This window comes from Saccostrea echinata, unplaced genomic scaffold (assembly GCF_033153115.1).
Source record: "Saccostrea echinata isolate AGI-Se365-2 ecotype Australia unplaced genomic scaffold, CSIRO_AGI_Sech_v1 ptg000008l, whole genome shotgun sequence".
NCBI lineage: Eukaryota > Metazoa > Mollusca > Bivalvia > Ostreida > Ostreidae > Saccostrea > Saccostrea echinata.
Window position 1 is genome coordinate 10,132,213 of NW_026889757.1, and position 19,884 is coordinate 10,152,096.

At 32.9% G+C, this 19,884-nt stretch overlaps 2 protein-coding genes across 2 annotated transcripts; one reads left to right on the forward strand and one right to left on the reverse strand.

The window, feature by feature from the left end:
* Nucleotides 1–4,033: 4,033 nt before the first annotated feature.
* Nucleotides 4,034–7,820, forward strand: LOC133181403 (uncharacterized). The gene is made up of 8 exons (XM_061315917.1): nucleotides 4,034–4,160; nucleotides 4,659–5,222; nucleotides 5,339–5,410; nucleotides 5,618–5,674; nucleotides 6,115–6,189; nucleotides 7,049–7,174; nucleotides 7,298–7,385; nucleotides 7,624–7,820. The coding sequence occupies exons 1-7, from the start codon at nucleotides 4,110–4,112 to the stop codon at nucleotides 7,379–7,381; spliced, it is 1,029 nt and encodes a 342-aa protein (XP_061171901.1). The 5' UTR covers nucleotides 4,034–4,109; the 3' UTR covers nucleotides 7,382–7,385; nucleotides 7,624–7,820.
* A 1,685-nt stretch (nucleotides 7,821–9,505) lies between these two features.
* Nucleotides 9,506–14,863, reverse strand: LOC133181334 (fucolectin-like). Its single transcript, XM_061315852.1, has 3 exons — nucleotides 14,716–14,863; nucleotides 13,052–13,279; nucleotides 9,506–9,748 (listed from the first exon to the last, which is right to left on the reverse strand). Exons 1-3 carry the CDS (start codon nucleotides 14,861–14,863, stop codon nucleotides 9,534–9,536), a joined length of 591 nt encoding a protein of 196 aa, XP_061171836.1. The 3' UTR covers nucleotides 9,506–9,533.
* Nucleotides 14,864–19,884: the final 5,021 nt, after the last annotated feature.

Sequence of the window (19,884 nt, forward strand, 5' to 3'; positions counted from 1 at the left end):
AACATCCTGTTGAGTTAATCGAGAACACCGAGCCCGACGGTTATTATCTTCACATTGTCAAGGTTCCCCTTCACAAACCTTGATATTGTGAAGAGGAACGGCTCTGCCAGTTAAAATGTAAAAGTTTTAAAAACTTGACGGACTTCAATGCAAGGTCAATTATATGTCAATACAGTAATAAATATGTATATTTTCCATAGGCAGGTACAGCCGGGGGGGGGGGGGGCTTTAAGAACCCTCTCTACACTGCACACTAAAGAGTTCCATCTCTGTGAGAATTTGCATCAGTAAGAGTAATCTGCTCTAAAACTGAAATAAAAGAAATTGAAATATACAGTGTTTTACTCAATTTGTAATCATGTATTTTTAAAATAAACAATTCTTAACATTTTTATAGGCCAAGATATATTAATTATAATTGAACACTTTATTGAAATGTATTATCCCCACATACGTGAACAGTAGTGATTTCTGTTCATAAATACTTCATTCTTTAAACATTTTTCTTGGGGGTAAATTTAAGGTACCCTATGTTGAAAATGATATGGATAAGCTCAATATTTACTCCTTTGTACAATACATGTAAAATGTTGTCAATGTCTAAGAAAACATTTTGCTTAAAGTGTATATTATAGAGGGTTTTAAGATTTGATTTGTAAAATAAGTAGCATATAATAACTTATTACCATTTTTTATTATAAAAACGTCTGTTTAACTTAAACATAACGTTTTACAAAAGAAAATAAAAAGAAGATGGGTGAACAAGGCGTGCAGAATGCCTATATAGCTTCAGATATTAAAAAAATCATATTCAGTATGTGAATTAAGTATTTAAAGTAAAGTTCTCATTATTGAAATTTATGAAATTATGATCAACAAAACTTTTCTGAGAAAAAAAGATCTCGGGAAAAAGTATTCTTTTATTCAAAAAACAAAATAGTATTCGTGGGATTCGAACCCCTAACAATAACAACCCGGAGTATCATATTGCTTTGAGACAAACACGCTAACCACTACGCTACACAACCCCTGATGAATAGTGGCATTTAAATCATGTTTGTGATATGACCCTTAACTTAGTGGACGTAAGTATTTCTCGGAAAGGTGCGAATGCTTTGTCATAAAAGTGTACTTTTAAGGTATAGTGGGTCTTTGTTCCATGTTTTTGTAAACCAAAAAATGTATATTTTTATGCAAACTTTTAGGATTTGCTTTCAAAAAAATAGAGCGAAGACCCACTCATATCGTAAATGTTTGTTAAAGTATGAGAAAATGATCTTTTTTGTCCTCTTTAGTGTGTGTGTGCTATTTCGTATGCAAATAATTTCAGTCTTTGTGAGATTTTTGTAAATTGTAGAGATTTTACATAAAATATACTTTAATGTTAGAGGAAATATCAAAGGAAATTTTTGATATACATGTAATTGAGATTTTATTTTTTCACTTCTTGTTTGTCGCACTATAGGCACTTCGCCCGCCTTGTTCACCCATCTTCTTTCATACTGACTTGATACAAAATATATAAAATTTTAAAGTTCTATATATCTGTAAATGCATGTTTCAATACAGTACGTAGGAACATTGATTATCCCTCTTTTTTGTGCTCCCTTTTAAAAAAAATCTTTAACATGCTTTTATGAAACAAACCAAATTCATTATTCATCTGTTTTAAGTAATGTTCCTATTTGATTACTTAATTTTCGGGGGAAAAAAAATTACTTCAGAATTTGCCAGAACCCACCAAAATGGTACCATTCATAATTTACACTATTTTGGCTTGGGAGAGGGAGTATCCCGGCACCCCCTTTCCAGAAACCTAGGGACTGCCCTTATTTTTTTTCAGTGACACTTTGTTTTGATTTCAAATGCACCTCCCTGCAAATGTACAGCATATTAATACTTTCAATATTCAGAAGTCAAAGAAGACATGGTACGGTTGTTGATAAACACAAAAAATTGACGAATGTAAACATTTATAATTCGTGATCGAGTTCTTGAATTAAGCCTTCAAGAAGAGAATCGAAGATAAATATATGTACATTGTAATAACTACATGTATGTAAAATTAATAAGAAATCGAATCCATTAGTTGATATACTGTAACTGTAAATGTATACATGCATGTACGTATAACCAGTATATGTGGTGATGGAGTCCTTCAGTCCCCGTCTTGCTGACATCACTACAAGATGATGATCGGATGCCACACCAGCACTTTTCACCACACGTAGATTTCGACATGATCTCCTGAACTTCTGACTAATGCAGAGATGGTCAAGTTAGTTTTTTTGTGACGAGGTCTGGGGATATCCATGTGGCCTTGTGTACACTCTTGTGGGGGAAGATGCTGTCTCCAATTGCCAGTTGGTTCAAGGCACACAGGTCTGCAAAGCTCTCGCCATTTTTATTCATTTCTGCCACACAGTGTATTCCCATAACGTGTACCTCTTTGTAGCCGATGTTCTTCAATCCAATCTTGGAATTGTATTAAGATTGTGATATCCTTGGCACATCTTGTATCTAGGACCAATCAGTGTTGGCTATAAAGTCATACTTTTTGTTCTCGTCTGCTTCGTAGTGGGAGGAGCATAGTTCACTGGATAATATTAAACTTGATCTTTTTATTCTTTGTAACAAACTTGGCTGTGATGATACATTCACTGACAGGTTCCCATATCGAATGGCGAGTGGCCATTCCCAGCGAATGGCGACCACTTGGGAAAGCATTTATAGTGTCACACCATCCGTGTGGTGGACATCTTAATTTTTCTGTATGCCTAGAATACAATAGTTTTTCTCCTGATGTTAAATAAAACTAACCTGTCTGCAACCATCTTGTCTCGCTTCATCCTAGAATAGAGGTGTTACAATTTCTAAGCTCATGGTCCTCCCGTTTCATACATTGTTCTGATGTTCCAAGCAGCTATCCGCATGGTTTTCCTGAGTGTTAGAAGGGTACCTGACCTCACAGTTTCCTTTCGACTTTCACTGTTTGCTGTCATTAGCCTTATGTATGAAGGCTCTTCCTATCTCGGGACGTATACTTGTTGTGTCTGGTTTGTCGTCAATGCTTCTGTAACTTGTCTTTTTTTTTTTTTTTTACAGGAGCAGGGTATTGACCCTACACGCCCCCCCCCCTTCTTCATCCGGGCTTGGGATCGGCACTAAGCTGCCAGCATAAACAAACTCAGAACTAACTTTTCTCCTAAAATAAAATAGTAAATTTTAGAATAGCATAACTTAGTGATTTCGTCCTCTAAAATCTGTGAAAATTTAAATTGATATTTTAAATACAATAGATACTAGTATAAGAAGAATCCCTCCTTCAACAATTTTTATTGCATGCAACTATCTGTACACTAGTCTGAAATATCCCAAGTTTTCCTGGCTTTTTTACGATTTGTTATTTTATGTTCCTGGCACAAAAAATATCAAATCGTAAAAAAGCCAGGAAAACGTCAGATACATGTATTTCGAACTATCAGTACACAAGCTGCTATAATTGCATATGTACATTTCTTCTATATTTTCCTTTTAAAATATACATAAAAAAGTAGTAAGGCCCAATCTCATAAAAATAGACTTCTTAGATCAGCGTCGTATCTACACTCTGCGTACGCTAGTAAATTCCGCGAAAGATGATGTCACTAATACCACACATGTACACGTTCCAGTTGATTGTGACGTCACAAGTCCAGCTAACAAAAAAATTGCAAATTTTATCGACAGGATCCAACAAACAGGTATGTAAATATACATTGTATAATTTTTGGTTGTCTAATAATTGTTTTCTTTTGTATATATTACCCTTAAAACTGTGTAAGACAATAACCAGATGGCGAAATTTCTATTATTCTCATTTGAATTTGAAATAATGCACCTGTTTACAATAAAAATCCAAATTAATATCATACATAATATTATTAAATTATTTCTTAGAAGATGGTGAACAAATTTAAGAGAAAAAAAAAATAGGTATCTACATGATGACGTCACTATACTATTTTTGATGTCGTTGCGTTGTGGCAACGTCACGTCATAGATACGGCGCCATTTGATAGTGATCGGACGTGTAAAAAAATTAAGAAACAAATATTTGAGATTTCAACATGAAGTTGAAAGTAATACTCACGCACTGCAGTGCATACAAGGCAAGACGGGTAAAGTTTTTAATACATTGTCTTTAAAAAAAACTTCAAAAGAATTTAACTCCTAATAACATGAATTTAATTTTTGTCTCTCTGTGTGTTTTCTAAGACAGTAGCATTATTTTAAAGAAAGTACTTCATTGCATCAAAACCACTGAAAATTCACAAAATCACTATGTTTTTATTTCCTTTACTTATCTATATTTCAAAAAATATGTCTTGAAACTTCAAAAAAAAAATGGTAGCGATGATAATCGACATTTTTGGTGAAGGGGGGGGGGGGGGCTACATATCATGTATATCATTTTGTATTTTTTTTTTTAATTTACCAGGAAGAGGTCATTGCAAAATATACAAAATTTAACTAAAGTTACTTTGTGCATGAATCATGTTGTAAATTTTACTTTTACCTCCACCTAGTTATTTCAAAATTTACAATGGAATCGATAGCTGTGTTGTATATTAACTTATGAATCAAACAGTAAATAACTGTTTAAATTATATTCACAGTTTAATCCTTACAAGAGGGCAAGACCCAAACTACTACAAAAGAGAGCTGTGGATGACCATGATCTTCTACAGTCGGATATCGGGCTGCAAAAATGCTTCTCTTCTGAGAAAGAAATGACATTAGTCAGCACCAACATAGAAGGGACAGGAACACTGTATCCTTTGGACAAAGGCAATAGAAATAACAAGACAGACCAGCCTTCCCTTCGTGATGATTTAGCAGCCAAACAGTCGGGTACCTTATTGGGAGGAAACACTGATGATGACAGTTGTGTTATTATTGGATACTCCCCTAGGAGAGACAAGCCATCAGATCTACACAACAAAAATAACGGGAATAGCTCACATAAAGACAAAGGTGGGGACCCTAAGTGCAAAGTCGAATTTAAGAAGAAGGAGACTTTATCAGTCAGTGATGGAGATGCAACATCTGGTATCGCAGACAAAAAGTTATCCCCGTGTGATACTTTGGACTTCCTGTTCACACATTCAGAGGTTGACGAGTCCAACAAAAAATACCGGACATGGTCAGAACTGGAGACCTCAGAGGGCAAATCTGATTCAGTAACAGAATGTTTCATTTATACTGATATGAGTGATTGAACTTGAAATCAAGTTTTTTGACAAATTATGGACATTTTCCTAATATTCTTATTTCGTCATTATTTTCTTTTGAATAGATTCCCCCAAGACAAAGCTATATACCCACTGATCAGGCGTGGTGGTATGCAAAGAATGTCATCGCCACTGGTGTAAGTTTTCCCTCCCTCTCAAGTCATTTTAATGTAATTTATACCCCCCTTTTTTCAACGACAATTTTGACAATGGAAAATCAGACTGGCATGTGATTCTAATAAATTGTGATGTTCATTTAATGATCGATCATACTGAGATCTAAATTTAATTACAATTTGTTTTTCGTTCACTTTCTCTCATTTTCAACGAAAACTATTTTACAGCGAGACATAATCTACAGACCTCTGGCCGATGAATGGAAAGAACGGATGGATGAATGGGTAAACAATATACATGAAATGAATTTTACTTGTCATCAAATATTATATTTATTTCCGGGTCCTTACCATAACGTGACGATCCTCCTTAAAAAATATTTTATTGATTGGTCCATCTTTGTTTATTCCAAACCAATTTCATTCGTACGTCTTTTTTGAACATGGTTTTTCTTGACTGAAAGTGTCAAAATCTTTATTTTAACAACTTTTAAATATATTTAAAGTAGATTCAAAATTTTTAAAATTTATTTTACATTTAACAATCCGGAAGACAAGCCCCTATGATTTCATTGTGTCATGATATTGTAAATTTTGAATTAACCGGGTGGCAGTAAATATTAATAATAGTGCTTCCTCTACAAGATTGGACTTTTGTATTTTTACAATATTTGAAAAATCTTTAATACTCATATTTATATCATTGTTCTGTTCTCTGTTTGCAGTTACAGCTGACACGCTTGATCAATGAATCAGAAACAAGGAGATTGGTCCCAACAGAAGAATACCCAACTCATGTGGTAGGTCGAAAAAAATGAAAAAGACAGTATGAATTATTTCGTGTCTGTAAACATATTTTCATGTCTGGAAACAAAGATAAAACAGAATCCTGCAGGTGCAAAAGAAGCAATTTCAGTTTCTTTTTTTTTTTGGGGGGGGGGGGGGGAGGAGGGGGCATTTCTAGTTCACCTTACCAATTCGATATCGTCGACTTTGCAATGTCGACAAGTCATAGCGCAGTGCTCAAAGCATTTGCTCTAGAGTGTTGATCCTTACGTAGCGGGTACGAATCCACTGTGCGAAGTGGAGACCGGTCCGCATAAACCGAGGTAGGTGCTGGCACGAAAAAGATCCCTTACTGCTCAAAGGTCCCAAGTGCCGAGTATGGGTCTAAATTTGTTGACCTCCACCGGCAAGTGGTGGGGTCTCAATATAAGTAAAAAAAAATTTCAGAAGGGGCGTTAAACAACAAACAAAAGCAATCTCGACAATGTTGATATGATGCCGTGTGTACATCGTCTACATCGTTATCATTTCAATGCGATACATCTTCGACATAGCAATTGCTTCATATGAATCAATTAAATTATACACTTGTGATTTTTTTTCTATTATGTAAATAGCAATAATTGTTTTGTGCTCGAAGTTAGTCTCGCACATCACGAGACTGATATTTAGGGTTATTCATAAATTAAGGTTTGTCTTGCAATTCCACTATAGATAATGAATATGGGTTGGTTCGCACCTAACAAAAATTCTTGAGAAGCAAAGCAAAAAATAAGAAAGATGTTTTTGAGTGGGATCAACCATAAATAGGCGTTATTTTCTAAAATGCATTCACTATATTTAAATCCGAAACACATGATTATTTTATTTCAGTGTGAATGGTTGGCCCGAGTTGACTTCAGACATGAGTGTGTGAGACAAAAGATAGACTACACACGACCCAAACCCAAAAGTCTGCGTGAAAAACCAGGCTTCTGTGCCAGACACAGGCCTTATGTGGTAGGCATCAATACAATCTACAATCTATAACCCAAAACATTCTAAATACATGAAGAAAAAAACCATAAATGATGCTGATACTCTTTAATGTTTTTTAAAATTATTATTATTATTATTTTCCAGAGAAAAACTCGTAATCACAGAGAAGCTTTAACCAAAGTCGGTCGCATGGACCTCAACAGAGTGCAGTTCATTGACAATTTCTAATCTGGTATGATAAATTATGATATACATTTCAAGCATTACATCAAATAATTTTTCATATATAAGATTTTAAAAACTTATTTCACATTCTGTGATAGAATATAGATTATAAATTCTCACTGCTTTTTATCAAAATAATAACCCTGAAATAAGTTTGTATCAGCTGAAGAAATTAATCATTGTGTTCTGTGTTTCTACAGTGTATATTGTTATTATTATTATTATTATTATATTTTTTTTTTTAGAATTTTGGTCAGAGACACTTACAATGATATGGAAAAAGTGAATTTCTACAAATATGGGACAAGTGCAATATCATCCAAAAAACAAGTGAACCATCTGCGATTTGAAAAATAATTTATATTAGTGCCAAATTAGTAAAAAAGGTTATGTGCAATTAATTTATTAACGTTATGAAAAATAAAAGTTTACTATATTTACATTTAGTTAAGTTTACTTTCTAGAAGAGTTGTTAAATCGATCAATAGCAAGTAAATGATAACATTGAACAGTATTCTAGAAGAACTGAAATTAATGAGCATATTCCGGATCCGAAGGGAGTCCGAGAAGAAGCAACTGGCAAATCATGCAATACTTAATATTTTAAATAAACTCAATTTTCAAATAAAGGAAAAATGTCAAGAACGACTCTCGCAGATAGGCAGAACTCCACTTGGTGAAAAACGACGTCCCAGAGATACAGTGTGCTTCTGGACACAAGTACATGTACATGTATGTAATAAAGGATTTCCAAAAAGCTTCTATAAGATAGTTTTCATATGACGTATTTTCTCTCCGAGTTATTTCCCTTGGCCGCCATCTTGGTGGTCAACCTGGTAATTTTTCCTCTTTGTCTTACCAAATCTAAGAAAGACTTAATAGAATAAAAATAATGAAATAAAGGAGGCTTAAGCAAAATTAATGTATATTTTTCAGAAAAAACAATGTTTCCTACCCCACAATGGCCAGTATAAAAAGTTAAAGTTGGTTGAATAATGAAGGAATATGAGCATGTTGACCTCCAATATGGCGGCCAACGGGAAATAACTCTTGCTAATTTGGGTTTACTGAAAACTATCTAATGCGCATGACTAGAGGCGATAAAAATCTAAAGTAAACACGTAGAACTTTTCGCTCATGCATGAACGTTGGAGTGAAACATAGTGTAAGAAAAATAATTTCAAAAAATAATGAAATTAATACATGTATATAGGATCTCCCATGGTTTGTGATTGGATATGAATTTATATCCAACGAGTTGTGTGTGTTTTTTTTTTTTTTTTTTTTTTTTTTTTTTTTTTTTTTTTTTTTTTTACCGAGCCTTGGCTTTATAACCACAAACCATGGGAGATTCTTTTTATCACACGCTTTTCGTAAAGCTATTTCATGTTTTACATTGGTTTATATATGTAAATCCATAATATTTTACTTAATGAAACTCACGCCAAGTTATGGACAATTCTTTTCCTTCAAAAAGTGAGATTATATAAATACATGCATGTTTTGTTTGCTAAAGTAAATAAAAGGCTTTACACATACGAATATAAAGGAACTCATAAAGTTTTCCTTTTTCACAAATGCGTAAAAGAGAAAATACGACCCGGGGGTGCAGGGAGCAAAAATTCGGCACGAAAATAGAAGAAAACTAAATGGTGTAAACACATAAATATTTTGCGTCAAAAATCTTATATTTCATTGTAGTTTTAAAAAACACACTTTAAAACTTTAAAACAGACCTCATCTCTAACAGTATACTCAGTACTTAATTTGAATATCTCCATTGTATTCTATTTACATTTTATAACTCAACAACGGTTATATAATTATATTGATGAAATTTATACATATAAAATAAAATAAAACGTTTCACGCGCTAAGGAATATTTATCAGACAAATGTAAACTATGAATAAGTCACAAATGTAAATATAAGTAATAACGTATCATCTATCGGGCTTTATGGAATTTGATCTCGTGACCAACCCGTATTTATAGCCCGATAGATGTTTAAAAATGATACCTTATTTCTTAAATACATATATGTTAGAATATAAGATAAATTAAAATAAGGTTTAACAAGTGTTGAGACTGAAAATTAACGCAAATGTAATTTTTTCCACATGTAGAGTAATTAAAAATATTTGTCAGTTTGCCCTTTATACTGGAACAACAAAAACGTCCACTTCACATAGGGTCAAATATGCGGTGACCAAGGAGATTTTAACGTAGCGTCCAGTGGTAGAGGGCGGGCAGATAATAGTGACCAGTTCACCAAGTGATCCAGGACCAGCATAGAAACCACACAATGTTGAGGTATTTGACACGATCTCTCCAGTTGTTATGGAAACGTTACGAAGGCGACCAGACACATCTGTACAAAAAAATTTAACTATAACCGACAAAATGTAAATGTTATGATTGTAGAGAGATCTAAGCATATAATTATGATTTTAACTTAAAAAAGAATGTTGAAAATTGAATAATAAGCATTTTGAAAATATTTTCATGGAATGGAAACGAGAATAATTTACGTCTATAGTCAGTAAAACATCCAAATATGAAACGAATGTGGCAGACTCTGTGACTTTTATTTTGATTTCACTGGGGTACATCGAGTCGACATATGAATGAAACTTTAAAGTAACTATTGTTAATTAAATAAACGTCGTCGATATATCTAAATGTTGAGTTGAAGGCCACGACAGAAGTTTTCTTCTTTCCATGAAAGAGTTTTTTTTAAAAAAAAAATAAATTCTGCTTCATCGGAATACCGGTATAAAAACAGGTCGGCTAATAAAGGAGCACAATAAGTGCCCATCGAAATTCCAACACATTGTTGGAAGACCTGGACTCCAAAGACTACATAGATATTGTCTTTCTGAAATTTTTTCTACTTATCAGTAAAAATCTGCATTATGACTACTTTAAAGTAGACATAATAAGAATTTTTGAATTCATGAGAACCCATATTCGATGTTAAAAAACACAAGAAACACTTCCGATGTTTGATAATAAAAAGTTGGAGGAATTTCGGTCGCAAAGGGATGGATGGAGACACTTGTCTGGACCAGATAACTTGAAATCAAGTACAAAATTTGATCAAAAACATAAAATCTACGATTTCAGTAAGGCATATTCATTAATTATGATGTTGATATAGAGACACTGGCGACAGTTTACATTGTTTAAAAGACAACGTCACAACGATCTCGATGATGGAGGTGTGCCTACCGAACTTCCAAAGTGCAGTGTTTGTCAGCTGTTTGTGGCGTGATTGCATTACATTGGTATTTTTCAACAGATTTTCAAATTTATTGTGAGTAAAGTTTAATGGAAAAAAATTATAGCATTCAGAGGTCTGCGAGAAATAAGAAATAAGGGTATAAACGTTGAGATATGCAGCTCAGACATGAAACTTATAACACGTAGTTTTCTATTCTCTATATAAAATCGATCAAGAACTGTATTAAATACTCGTTACATTGTAAATAAAATGATTATTTTTTACTTGCGTATTTTGTACATTTTTTATGCATGAAAAACATGCTATATAATATTGCTAAGTGGAGTAAGTCTTTTTATGTAGATATTACTGCGCTGTGTGATTAGGTCACGTAATGACCTATAACCTTCAAAAAACTTCATACAGGTATGAAGATATTTGCTCTCTGCATGTTTATATAATAGAGAGATACCACAAATGTATATATAGAATTATGTATCTCAGTCATTCTACGATAAATGGACCAGTTCAGAGTATAAAACATGAAAAAAATAATTGTTTCAAAATGAATATCACAATTCTCTTAAGGATATAACAGTGAACTTGAAAACAAAGAATTGCCCACAAATCTGGTATCGTTAACTTTTTACAACAATTTCAAGATACCATTGATTTTAAGGTAATGTTGCAGAAGTTGATGCTTGATCAAGCCTTATTATTTTTTTTAAATAAAGCTGAATTTGACTAATTTTTTCGTTTCTGATGTTCAGTAAAGAACGCTAAAGTATGATTCATGAAGTCTTGCACGAATCCGAATTTCAACTAAATTTTCGGGGAAAATATCGTTACGGAAGTAAATTCCCAGCAATAAAAGTTAAAATTCTCTTCAATAGTTAAAATCAAAGTTTGTTTTAGGATAATTAACTAAAGTATGAAGCATTTCGCTCCCAAAATAATAAAAAAAAATATATACCTTTAATGCAAAAACTTTCCTGTTTTACCGTTACGGAAGATAAATTTTTAAGAGAGACAACTGTTTTTGTCTACTAGTATTTCATTTTGTTATGTCGAAAATGTAATCGTCTAAAATAGTTGACTTGCAACTAGAATCGATGATATAAGGCTCCGTGGTCAATTTCAGATAAGTTTCAGTTCTTTTTTAAATCTGCATTCTATGCGTGAAATTTAAAACAAAATCGTTACGGAAGTTAATCGATTTTAAGCGACATGCTTATGATTTCACATGAAAGGAGATCCATGCATTTCTTTGCGAGAAGTGGTTTGATTACTTTTTATATAGGATAAAAGACATTTTTTAACATTCATTGCAATCTATTCGGAACGATTTTAGGTCAGAAAATTTCATCTTGAAAGTTGCAAATAAACGAAACGACATTAAGATTTGCAGTGGAATACGTTTTTCAACATTACATTATGTTCATATCAAAACTTTAACTGCATATATATCGGTGAATTTACAAAACCATGTGTGTATGTTAAGTCTTAGAGTTGAAATCGACCTTTAAAATTACAACAGTAAATTTGTAAGCGACATAAAAAATTCTTACTTGGTCATGTTTTTGTAGAATGACTGATCTAATTGCAGTATGTCTACCTGTGTGCCAAGTTATACTGAAATCAGACCAAAACTCTAGGAGGAGTAGCATTTTATCGCACACTGTTTGGGGACTAGCTTTGTGCTGCTTTTTACCCAGAAGTGATTTACATTTTTGTCTAAAAAAAAAAAAATAAAATTTAAAAAAGTAATAAACCCACCTGCTTTCGGGCAGGAGGTCCAAGGTCCTGTCAAGACTTATGACTACTTTGTAGGAAATTGCAGGACCAGAAAATTACCTCTATGCGTTTAGCCCTTTTAGCGGAAAAGTTCTCCATTTGACCAGAATGGAAGCAATTTTGTGTCATACTGTACTACTACGAAAAGCTACCTGTCAGTCTTGTTCGTTCATCTTCAAAATCACTTTTTTAAAATCTCATACATGATAGTGTTTTAATACGGCAAGGTAAATTAAGGTCAGACGACGTGTTCCTCATAATATATAATTTTTTCCAAGAATTAAAATTTTGTCATTGAAGTATTGTTACTTTCTCAAGTTTTCTCACAAAAAATTAAGGTACCTTACCAAACATTTGTGCAAGATACCAGAGGATGCTATTTACTATATAATCCTATTAGAAAAAACCGGCATTGCCAATATCACAATATTTTGGAGTCTTTATCTACTTAGAAATTTTGAAAACAGTTAAAAATCTCAAGACAATTACTATTGTGATTAATTTGTTGTACATTAGGAAGAGATACAAAACAGTTATTCGAGCAACGTATCGTCAGACCTTAAAGGTTTGATTTTGCTTTCATTGAATGATATGAATAACGATTGGGATTTAAGTTAAAATATAGCAAGTTAGTACTCTTTTTATTCGTGTACGTACCAATTCCATATTGATCCATTCCCCGGTTCAGCATTCTAACACTAACAATGTAGTAAACATTCAAAAGGTCAACCCTCCACCATGGGTTGGCGTCATCAGAAGCTGTTGTCGTACAAGAGTTAGCGTCAATATCAGTGTTTCTATTTCCATCCACTGCTAAACCAGATTCGAACCCCCAAAAGGTTGATGATTGTTCTGTAGGCTTGCCAACTGTGATATTTTGAAGAACTAAAAGAACAAACAAATTCAAAGAATTGTGGTCCCCCGCTTTCGGTGTCTTAGTGGTTGGGAAGCAATCATTTATGGCAGTTATGGCACATTGTAATGCACATGTCAAATATAAATTCCTTATCTTCTCTCATGCAAAAGTTAGATCAGTAATATTAAAGTTTTTGAAATTTAGGTCAAACTTCAAGATCAAGGTCAAGGGGTTAAAAATCATAGTACATGTACATTGATTTGGAAACGTCTTGGCACAGGTAATGCACATGTCAATTATAAAAGTTCCATCTTCTCTCTGTCAAAAGTTATCAGCAATGATAAAATATTTTTGAAAATTAGGTCAAACTTGAAGGTCAAGGTCAGGGGGGTCAAATATCATAGCATGTTCGGAACAAACGTCTTGTCACAGGTAATGGACATTTCAAATACGAATGCATTATCTTTTCTCATTTAAAAGTTATAATCAATGTTAATTTTTTAGAAAGTTCAGTCAAACGTGAAGATCAAGGTCACTGGGTTAAATATCATAGCACATTCGGAAATGACTCATGTTGTCAAATGTGAACACTCTATATTTTCTCATTCAAAAGTTATCACCAATGTTCAAATTTTTTAATATTAGGTCAAACTCCAATGTCAAGGTCACAGGATCAATAATCATTGCACATTCGGAAACATCTTGTCAAAGGTAATGCACACGTCAAATATGAATGCCCTATCATTTATCATTCAAAAGCTACATTCAATGTTAATTTTTTGTAAATTAAGTCAACCTTCAAGGTCATGGATTAAAAATTAGAGTACATTTGGAAACATCTTGTCACTGGCAATGTACATATGAGGTATGAAAGCCATATCTCTTCTCATTTCAAAGCAATGAACAAGGTTAAAGTTTGAAAATTAGGTCAAACATCAAGGTCAAGGTCATGGGGTCAAAAATTATAGCATTATATGAAATGTCTTGTCACAGGTAATGTACACGTGAAATATGAAAGCCCTATCTTTTTTTCATTCAAAAGTTAGGACAGAGGGTAGAGTTATGTTAAAATATTGGATAAGTGGGTCAAACTTTGAGGTCAAGGTCACGAGGTCAAAAGTCACTATGATAGTATATTTCGAAAGGTCTTGTCACAGGTAATGTATATGTGAAATATGAAAGCCCTAGCTTTTCTCATTCAAAAGTAATGACCGAGGTTAAAGTTTTTTTGTGACAGACTGACAAGTATATGAATACTGTAAGTAACTTTTCATTTGCGAGAATTTTATTTTGGCGTAATAACGCAAGACAGTCTGCTCTCCAAAATTATTTGTATTATCAAAGGTTATTTACGATCATAATAAACAAGTTTTCCCCCCTGAATTATATATTCTTAATTACTTTCTCACGAAAATAAGGTGTCGCTAAAAGTTGCTATTCTACAGTATATGTAAATTAATGCTACCTTTACAGCATGTGTCGGAAACAACTGTTTGAAAATCAGGGTTGCACGTTGCATTAATTTGTCCAGATACTGAAACATAGCCCTCATTACAACTGCCTGTTAAGGATACTCCGGGGGTGAACATTTTATCTGCAGGCACGTTAACCATACCATTTTCCAGTTCTCCGGAACATTCTGAAGTCAAATAAAAACTTTTGATATATCAATTTCGATCGTTAGCTGTAATAATGAAAGCTTACAGTAGTGTACGGTAACTTTTGAGCATGCATTATTTTCAGTTTAGATGTAAATGACTAAATTAAAGAGATCAATTGCTATGATTTAAGAAATGCGGTATATATACATGTACTTATTTGTATATATAATTTTGTTTTTCGTTTTCTGATTTGAGTATCGAATAACTCTTTGCTAAATAGACGATTGGACTGTTTTTTGCATCTAATTTTATAACGTTGTTTATCTCAGTTACTTGTTCCTATATTATATCACATGTGAAGGGCAAACAATATGTTTTGGTGTTTTATTGTTTCTTATTATTTTACATGAACATATAATAAAACAAACAAAAAAAACCCATCATATTTTAAAGGTCTTAAAAAATGTCATTAGTTTAATCAGATAAAGTCCAAAAATTTATTCTATAACCAATATGTTTTTATTTTTTATTTTTATTTATCAACAAAAATTTATGTAAGATTTTTTAAAATAATTTTTTTCTTGTTTTTTTTTCTTTTGTTTGTTTGGTTGTTTTTTTTTTTTTTTTTTTTGGGGGGGGGGGGGTGTGTTTGTGTGTTGTTTTTTGTTTGTTCGTTTTTTTTGTTTGTTTTGTTTGTTTTTTATTGTTTTTTTTTTGTTGGTTTGTTTGATAATCGTGATAATTTTTGTTTCGAAATAGTTTTCTAAAGTTCCCTTACTTGAAACATTTATACGCAACATATTTATTTATTTATTTTTGTTGTTTTCGCAGTTTTTCATCACATGACGCGGATTTCACAGAAATTTTTTTCCTGAATTAAATAATGATCGATTGAAGAAAGTAAATAGATAAACAGTAAATTGATATCTCATACAAACCTCTGATGTTAAAATATATCCAATTTCCATATGTTTGAGCAGAAGGTTGGATGCTTTTGAAACTCCGATTGTACAGCAAACATTGCAGGGTTTGTTCATTCCAAGCAAAAGAGAGACACTCTTTCCGCTTTTGTGAACATTTAGTTGCACATTGTGACGCTCTCCTTACAAAATTCTCCATCAGAAAAAAATCAGTTTTCAACGCGTCATACGAAAAGGTCCATTTTGTATATTGCTCATGATAAAAATAAGAATTACTAAAGCCGATGGAAACAGCAAAGACAAAAAGCACTTTGTTAGTAGTGTCTGTCATGACTGAAAGTCTCTCGATGGATAAAGTGTTATACTGGTTCTAAGACAGGCACTCAGAGCTAGACAGCTGGAGTCTGTGACGTATAATGGTTTATTTAATATGCCTGAAATTTGAGCTTTTTAAGAAACTTGGCGTGCAGGGTTTAAGAATGCATTATGGCTGAAATGTTGAGTATTTCTAAATATTGGTATACGGACTTCAGAATGTAAAAAAAATGTTGAATGTTGACTTTTTGTGGATTTCTTTTGTGGAGCACCCCTCCGACCCCTTGAACCAAACTCTTTGTCTTCAGCCTAAAAGTTTGGTTCTTGAGTCCAGTCCGATAAAATTTAAAAACGCATTTTGCATTCGAACTCATTCAGTAAATGTACATGTATAATAGTTGGTTTTGCATGTTCTGTTGTAAGGTTTTGCTCTTTCAGACTGACACAGGTCTTGTCACGAACAGCAGGCTACTCTAAGACATACATGTAGGGGTACAACTGTAGCTCTCCAGCAGCTGTAGACTTGCTAAGAATAAACATTAGAAATCATAAAACATTTCCTCCTGTCGAGACCTATGTGACTTACATGTACTTGACTTGAACTTCTGAACACTGCCACTGTGGACATGGTTTAAATTCGAAGCATGGTGTACATCTTCCGGCTTGACAGCTATGAGAGAGTTAATTGAAACATAAATAAAAACTGCCTTTTAAAGTGTAGTATCTTTTTATTGATTTTATTAAATGAATTTCTCAGAATTCCACCTTGATCAACCGTGACTAAAAGTGTAAATGTATTTATTTGTTCACGATACCATGAGACTTTAATTGAAGTACAAAGAAGGCATTAAAAATATACAGTGCATTTCTTAATATGATTCAAGAAAGATTGTAAATAGTTAATGCACGCTCCTTGTAAAAAGGCACACATTTGAATTTTTTATGGAATCAAAGAATATGGGCAGTTACTGAAAAAATCCCCGTGTTTCAAAACATCATTTCCATATTTTGCGACAGTACTGAAATTATATTCGCCTATGAAATACACATGTAGTATGTACACATCAAAGAGGGCAAAAATGACGATTTCTCCATACTTTAGCATACTTTTTGCATATGACTTCATTTTTTTTTTAAATTATATCTTCAAAGTATTCGGGAAAAAAAAAAAACAATAAAAAATGCAGGGGGGGGGGCTAAAAAATACGTGTTAAGGACCCACTGTACTTAAAAATAATGGTTAACACGTCAGTCTTAATTTCATTATTCTACTCAGGGCCCTTTACAATAGAACTTACGACACTTTTGGCAAGCAACGTTTTCTTCATTCTTGCAGTTTGTTAGATTGATACCCAAGAAGTTTAGAAACTTCCGAGGGATCAATCTCCTAAACATTGGGCATACAGAAAAAAAATTGTTAACCAAAAGTTATTTCTTTATAAGTATCTTGATGCAGATTTATGATATTTATAGCCAAAGTAAAAATTTTCATTTTTTTGCATTGTAAATTTATATCCTATTTGGGATATTATATCCCAAACGGGCTATTATATTCAATTTGGGCGATTGGTCCCAACCTGCTAAATGTGATGCAGATGTTTAAGTAAAGCCTTGCGTAACGCGCCCTCTGGTTAGAGATTGTATTGTTTAAATGAATGGATATCTAATGTTTACAGCTGACATGAATTCTTAAAAACGCAACATTTTAATCTCTATACGACTTGTTTCAAACAAACTAGCTGTATTCCGCCATTTTTCTTTCAGATGCCTTTTCTTATTGTAACGATATATACCCCAATGCGTTCGTTACACTTGAATTTTTAGTTTGGTTGTCGACTTGTGCGAATCTCCGATAATAAAGTATTTGGGAACACATGAATATTGATCAAAACGTTTCAAAACCATACCAGATATAAACAGCCATAATGATATTTATAAACAATTATTTTTTGAATCACAAATGTAAAAAAAAAAATGCAAGTTTGGAAGAAAAACATAGTCGCAGGTGTATTTTTAAAGTTCACCAATATATGTACAATAAACTATAATAATAAGCCTTAAAGCTCGTAAACACAATTTGAAATTTTATATCATTAGAATGGAACAAACAACCAGCTTCTTTGCTGTGCATGTCCATATCATGCAATTGATGCATGTCGAGAAAACGCGTCGAACACTGTAAACTTATCTATACCTGAAAATAAGACCACTGCACCGGTTCGAAGATGTGCACATGCCAAGTGATTTACACCCTGTATTCCATTTATCAAAATATGCATCACAAAAAAGTCCCATAAACTCCATAAAAACTCAACTGTAACAACACCGTCATTGCTTCGTAAAGCCTAGCACATAGATACACTTAGTCCCCGCTGATCAGATTTTTATCGCTTGGGTTCAATACCCAACTGAACCGTAAATACATTTATTTAACCATAAATTAATTGTTCAGGAGTTTTGCAGGAAAACATAAATCTTAACTTCATATCTATAAAGAACAATCCCCAATGGCAGATTTAGAGGGACCCAACCCCCACCCCTTTTTGTGACCAAAATATACATGATTAATAAATCATTTTTGTGTTGTGAGATATTGCATTAATTATGCGTAAAGTATAGCTTAAATAAGTAAAAAAAAAAAAAAAAAAAAAAAAAAGACTGCCCTATAAAACCTGCGATCGAGCTTTCCGGGGCTTTCTACAAACCCAATTTGAGGTACGTACGTGCATTGCAATGCTATTTATTAATGACCTAATATTTTACATTTCCACTCTTCATTTGAAACATTTTGCACAAATTGATAAAACAAATTCGTTTTTTCATTAATCTACGAGAAAAAAATTGACCTGAACTTTGGCAATAAATCTAAATAGTCAAGTGATTTTTTATTCTGAACTTGAATTCAACCACAGGCACTTGACGTTACATATTTTTCTTATAAAAAATATAACCCCATACCTAATACGGTAATTCACGTGATTAGGTATGTGGTTATATATATATATATATATATATATATATATATATATATATATATATATATATATATATATATATTTATATTAGGAATGACTCTAATTCTTGGCCAAATTATTCGAGTATAACCTGGTTTGGGTCAGTTTACGCCGTTTCATAATCCGCGAAGTTTATACTCGAATAATTTGGCCAAGAATTAGAGTCATTCCTTATAGTTTAATTTTAAAATCATCAAATAAATATGGGTGTAAAATTTCGTTGCTTTTAATTAGTTCAAATTTGCCGCTCAATAATACAACCGTAGTAACGGAAGTAACGGAAGTGATGGGAAGCGAGGGGAGGTAAAAACTGATACATAGGCCTAGCAGCTTGTTTATTTAAGAAATGAATTTAATTTTTGAAGATTCATGAGGACATGAACTACGACGCTTCACGCCGGCATATTTCATGAAGCGCGTTAGCGCTTCATGATAAATATGCCGGCGTGAAGCGTTGTAGTTCATGTACCACTTGAATCTTCAAAAATTAAATCCCTCTCTTATACATGTGGTAAGATCGAATTATTGTTTGAAGTTAAAGGTATATTTATTAAATCTGGAAGTTTCCATGAATCCCGAGGACTGGAAATGAGAGGATTGTATGCATATAGATGATTCAGCTGGTTGTCAGGGGGGGGGGGGGGGGGTGTCCCCATACCAAACCAGGTTATACAGAAATAATTTGTGTTCCTTTTTGGATATTAACCAATCAGAGGCTAGAATACAAACAAAATTAAATTTTATATATATATATATATATATATATATATATATATATATATAT

Coding starts and splice junctions, on each gene's coding strand:
- LOC133181403 (XM_061315917.1), top strand. CDS start 4,110: ATGAAGTTGAAAGTAATACTCACGCACTGCAGTGCATACAAGGCAAGA. Junction 5,223..5,338: donor CAGAGGGCAAATCTGATTCA/GTAACAGAATGT, acceptor TCTTTTGAATAG/ATTCCCCCAAGACAAAGCTA. Junction 6,190..7,048: donor AAGAATACCCAACTCATGTG/GTAGGTCGAAAA, acceptor ATTTTATTTCAG/TGTGAATGGTTGGCCCGAGT.
- LOC133181334 (XM_061315852.1), bottom strand. CDS start 14,863: ATGGTTAACGTGCCTGCAGATAAAATGTTCACCCCCGGAGTATCCTTA. Junction 13,280..14,715: donor TTCCGACACATGCTGTAAAG/GTAGCATTAATT, acceptor TTGTTCTTTTAG/TTCTTCAAAATATCACAGTT. Junction 9,749..13,051: donor AATGGATCAATATGGAATTG/GTACGTACACGA, acceptor TTTTTTGTACAG/ATGTGTCTGGTCGCCTTCGT.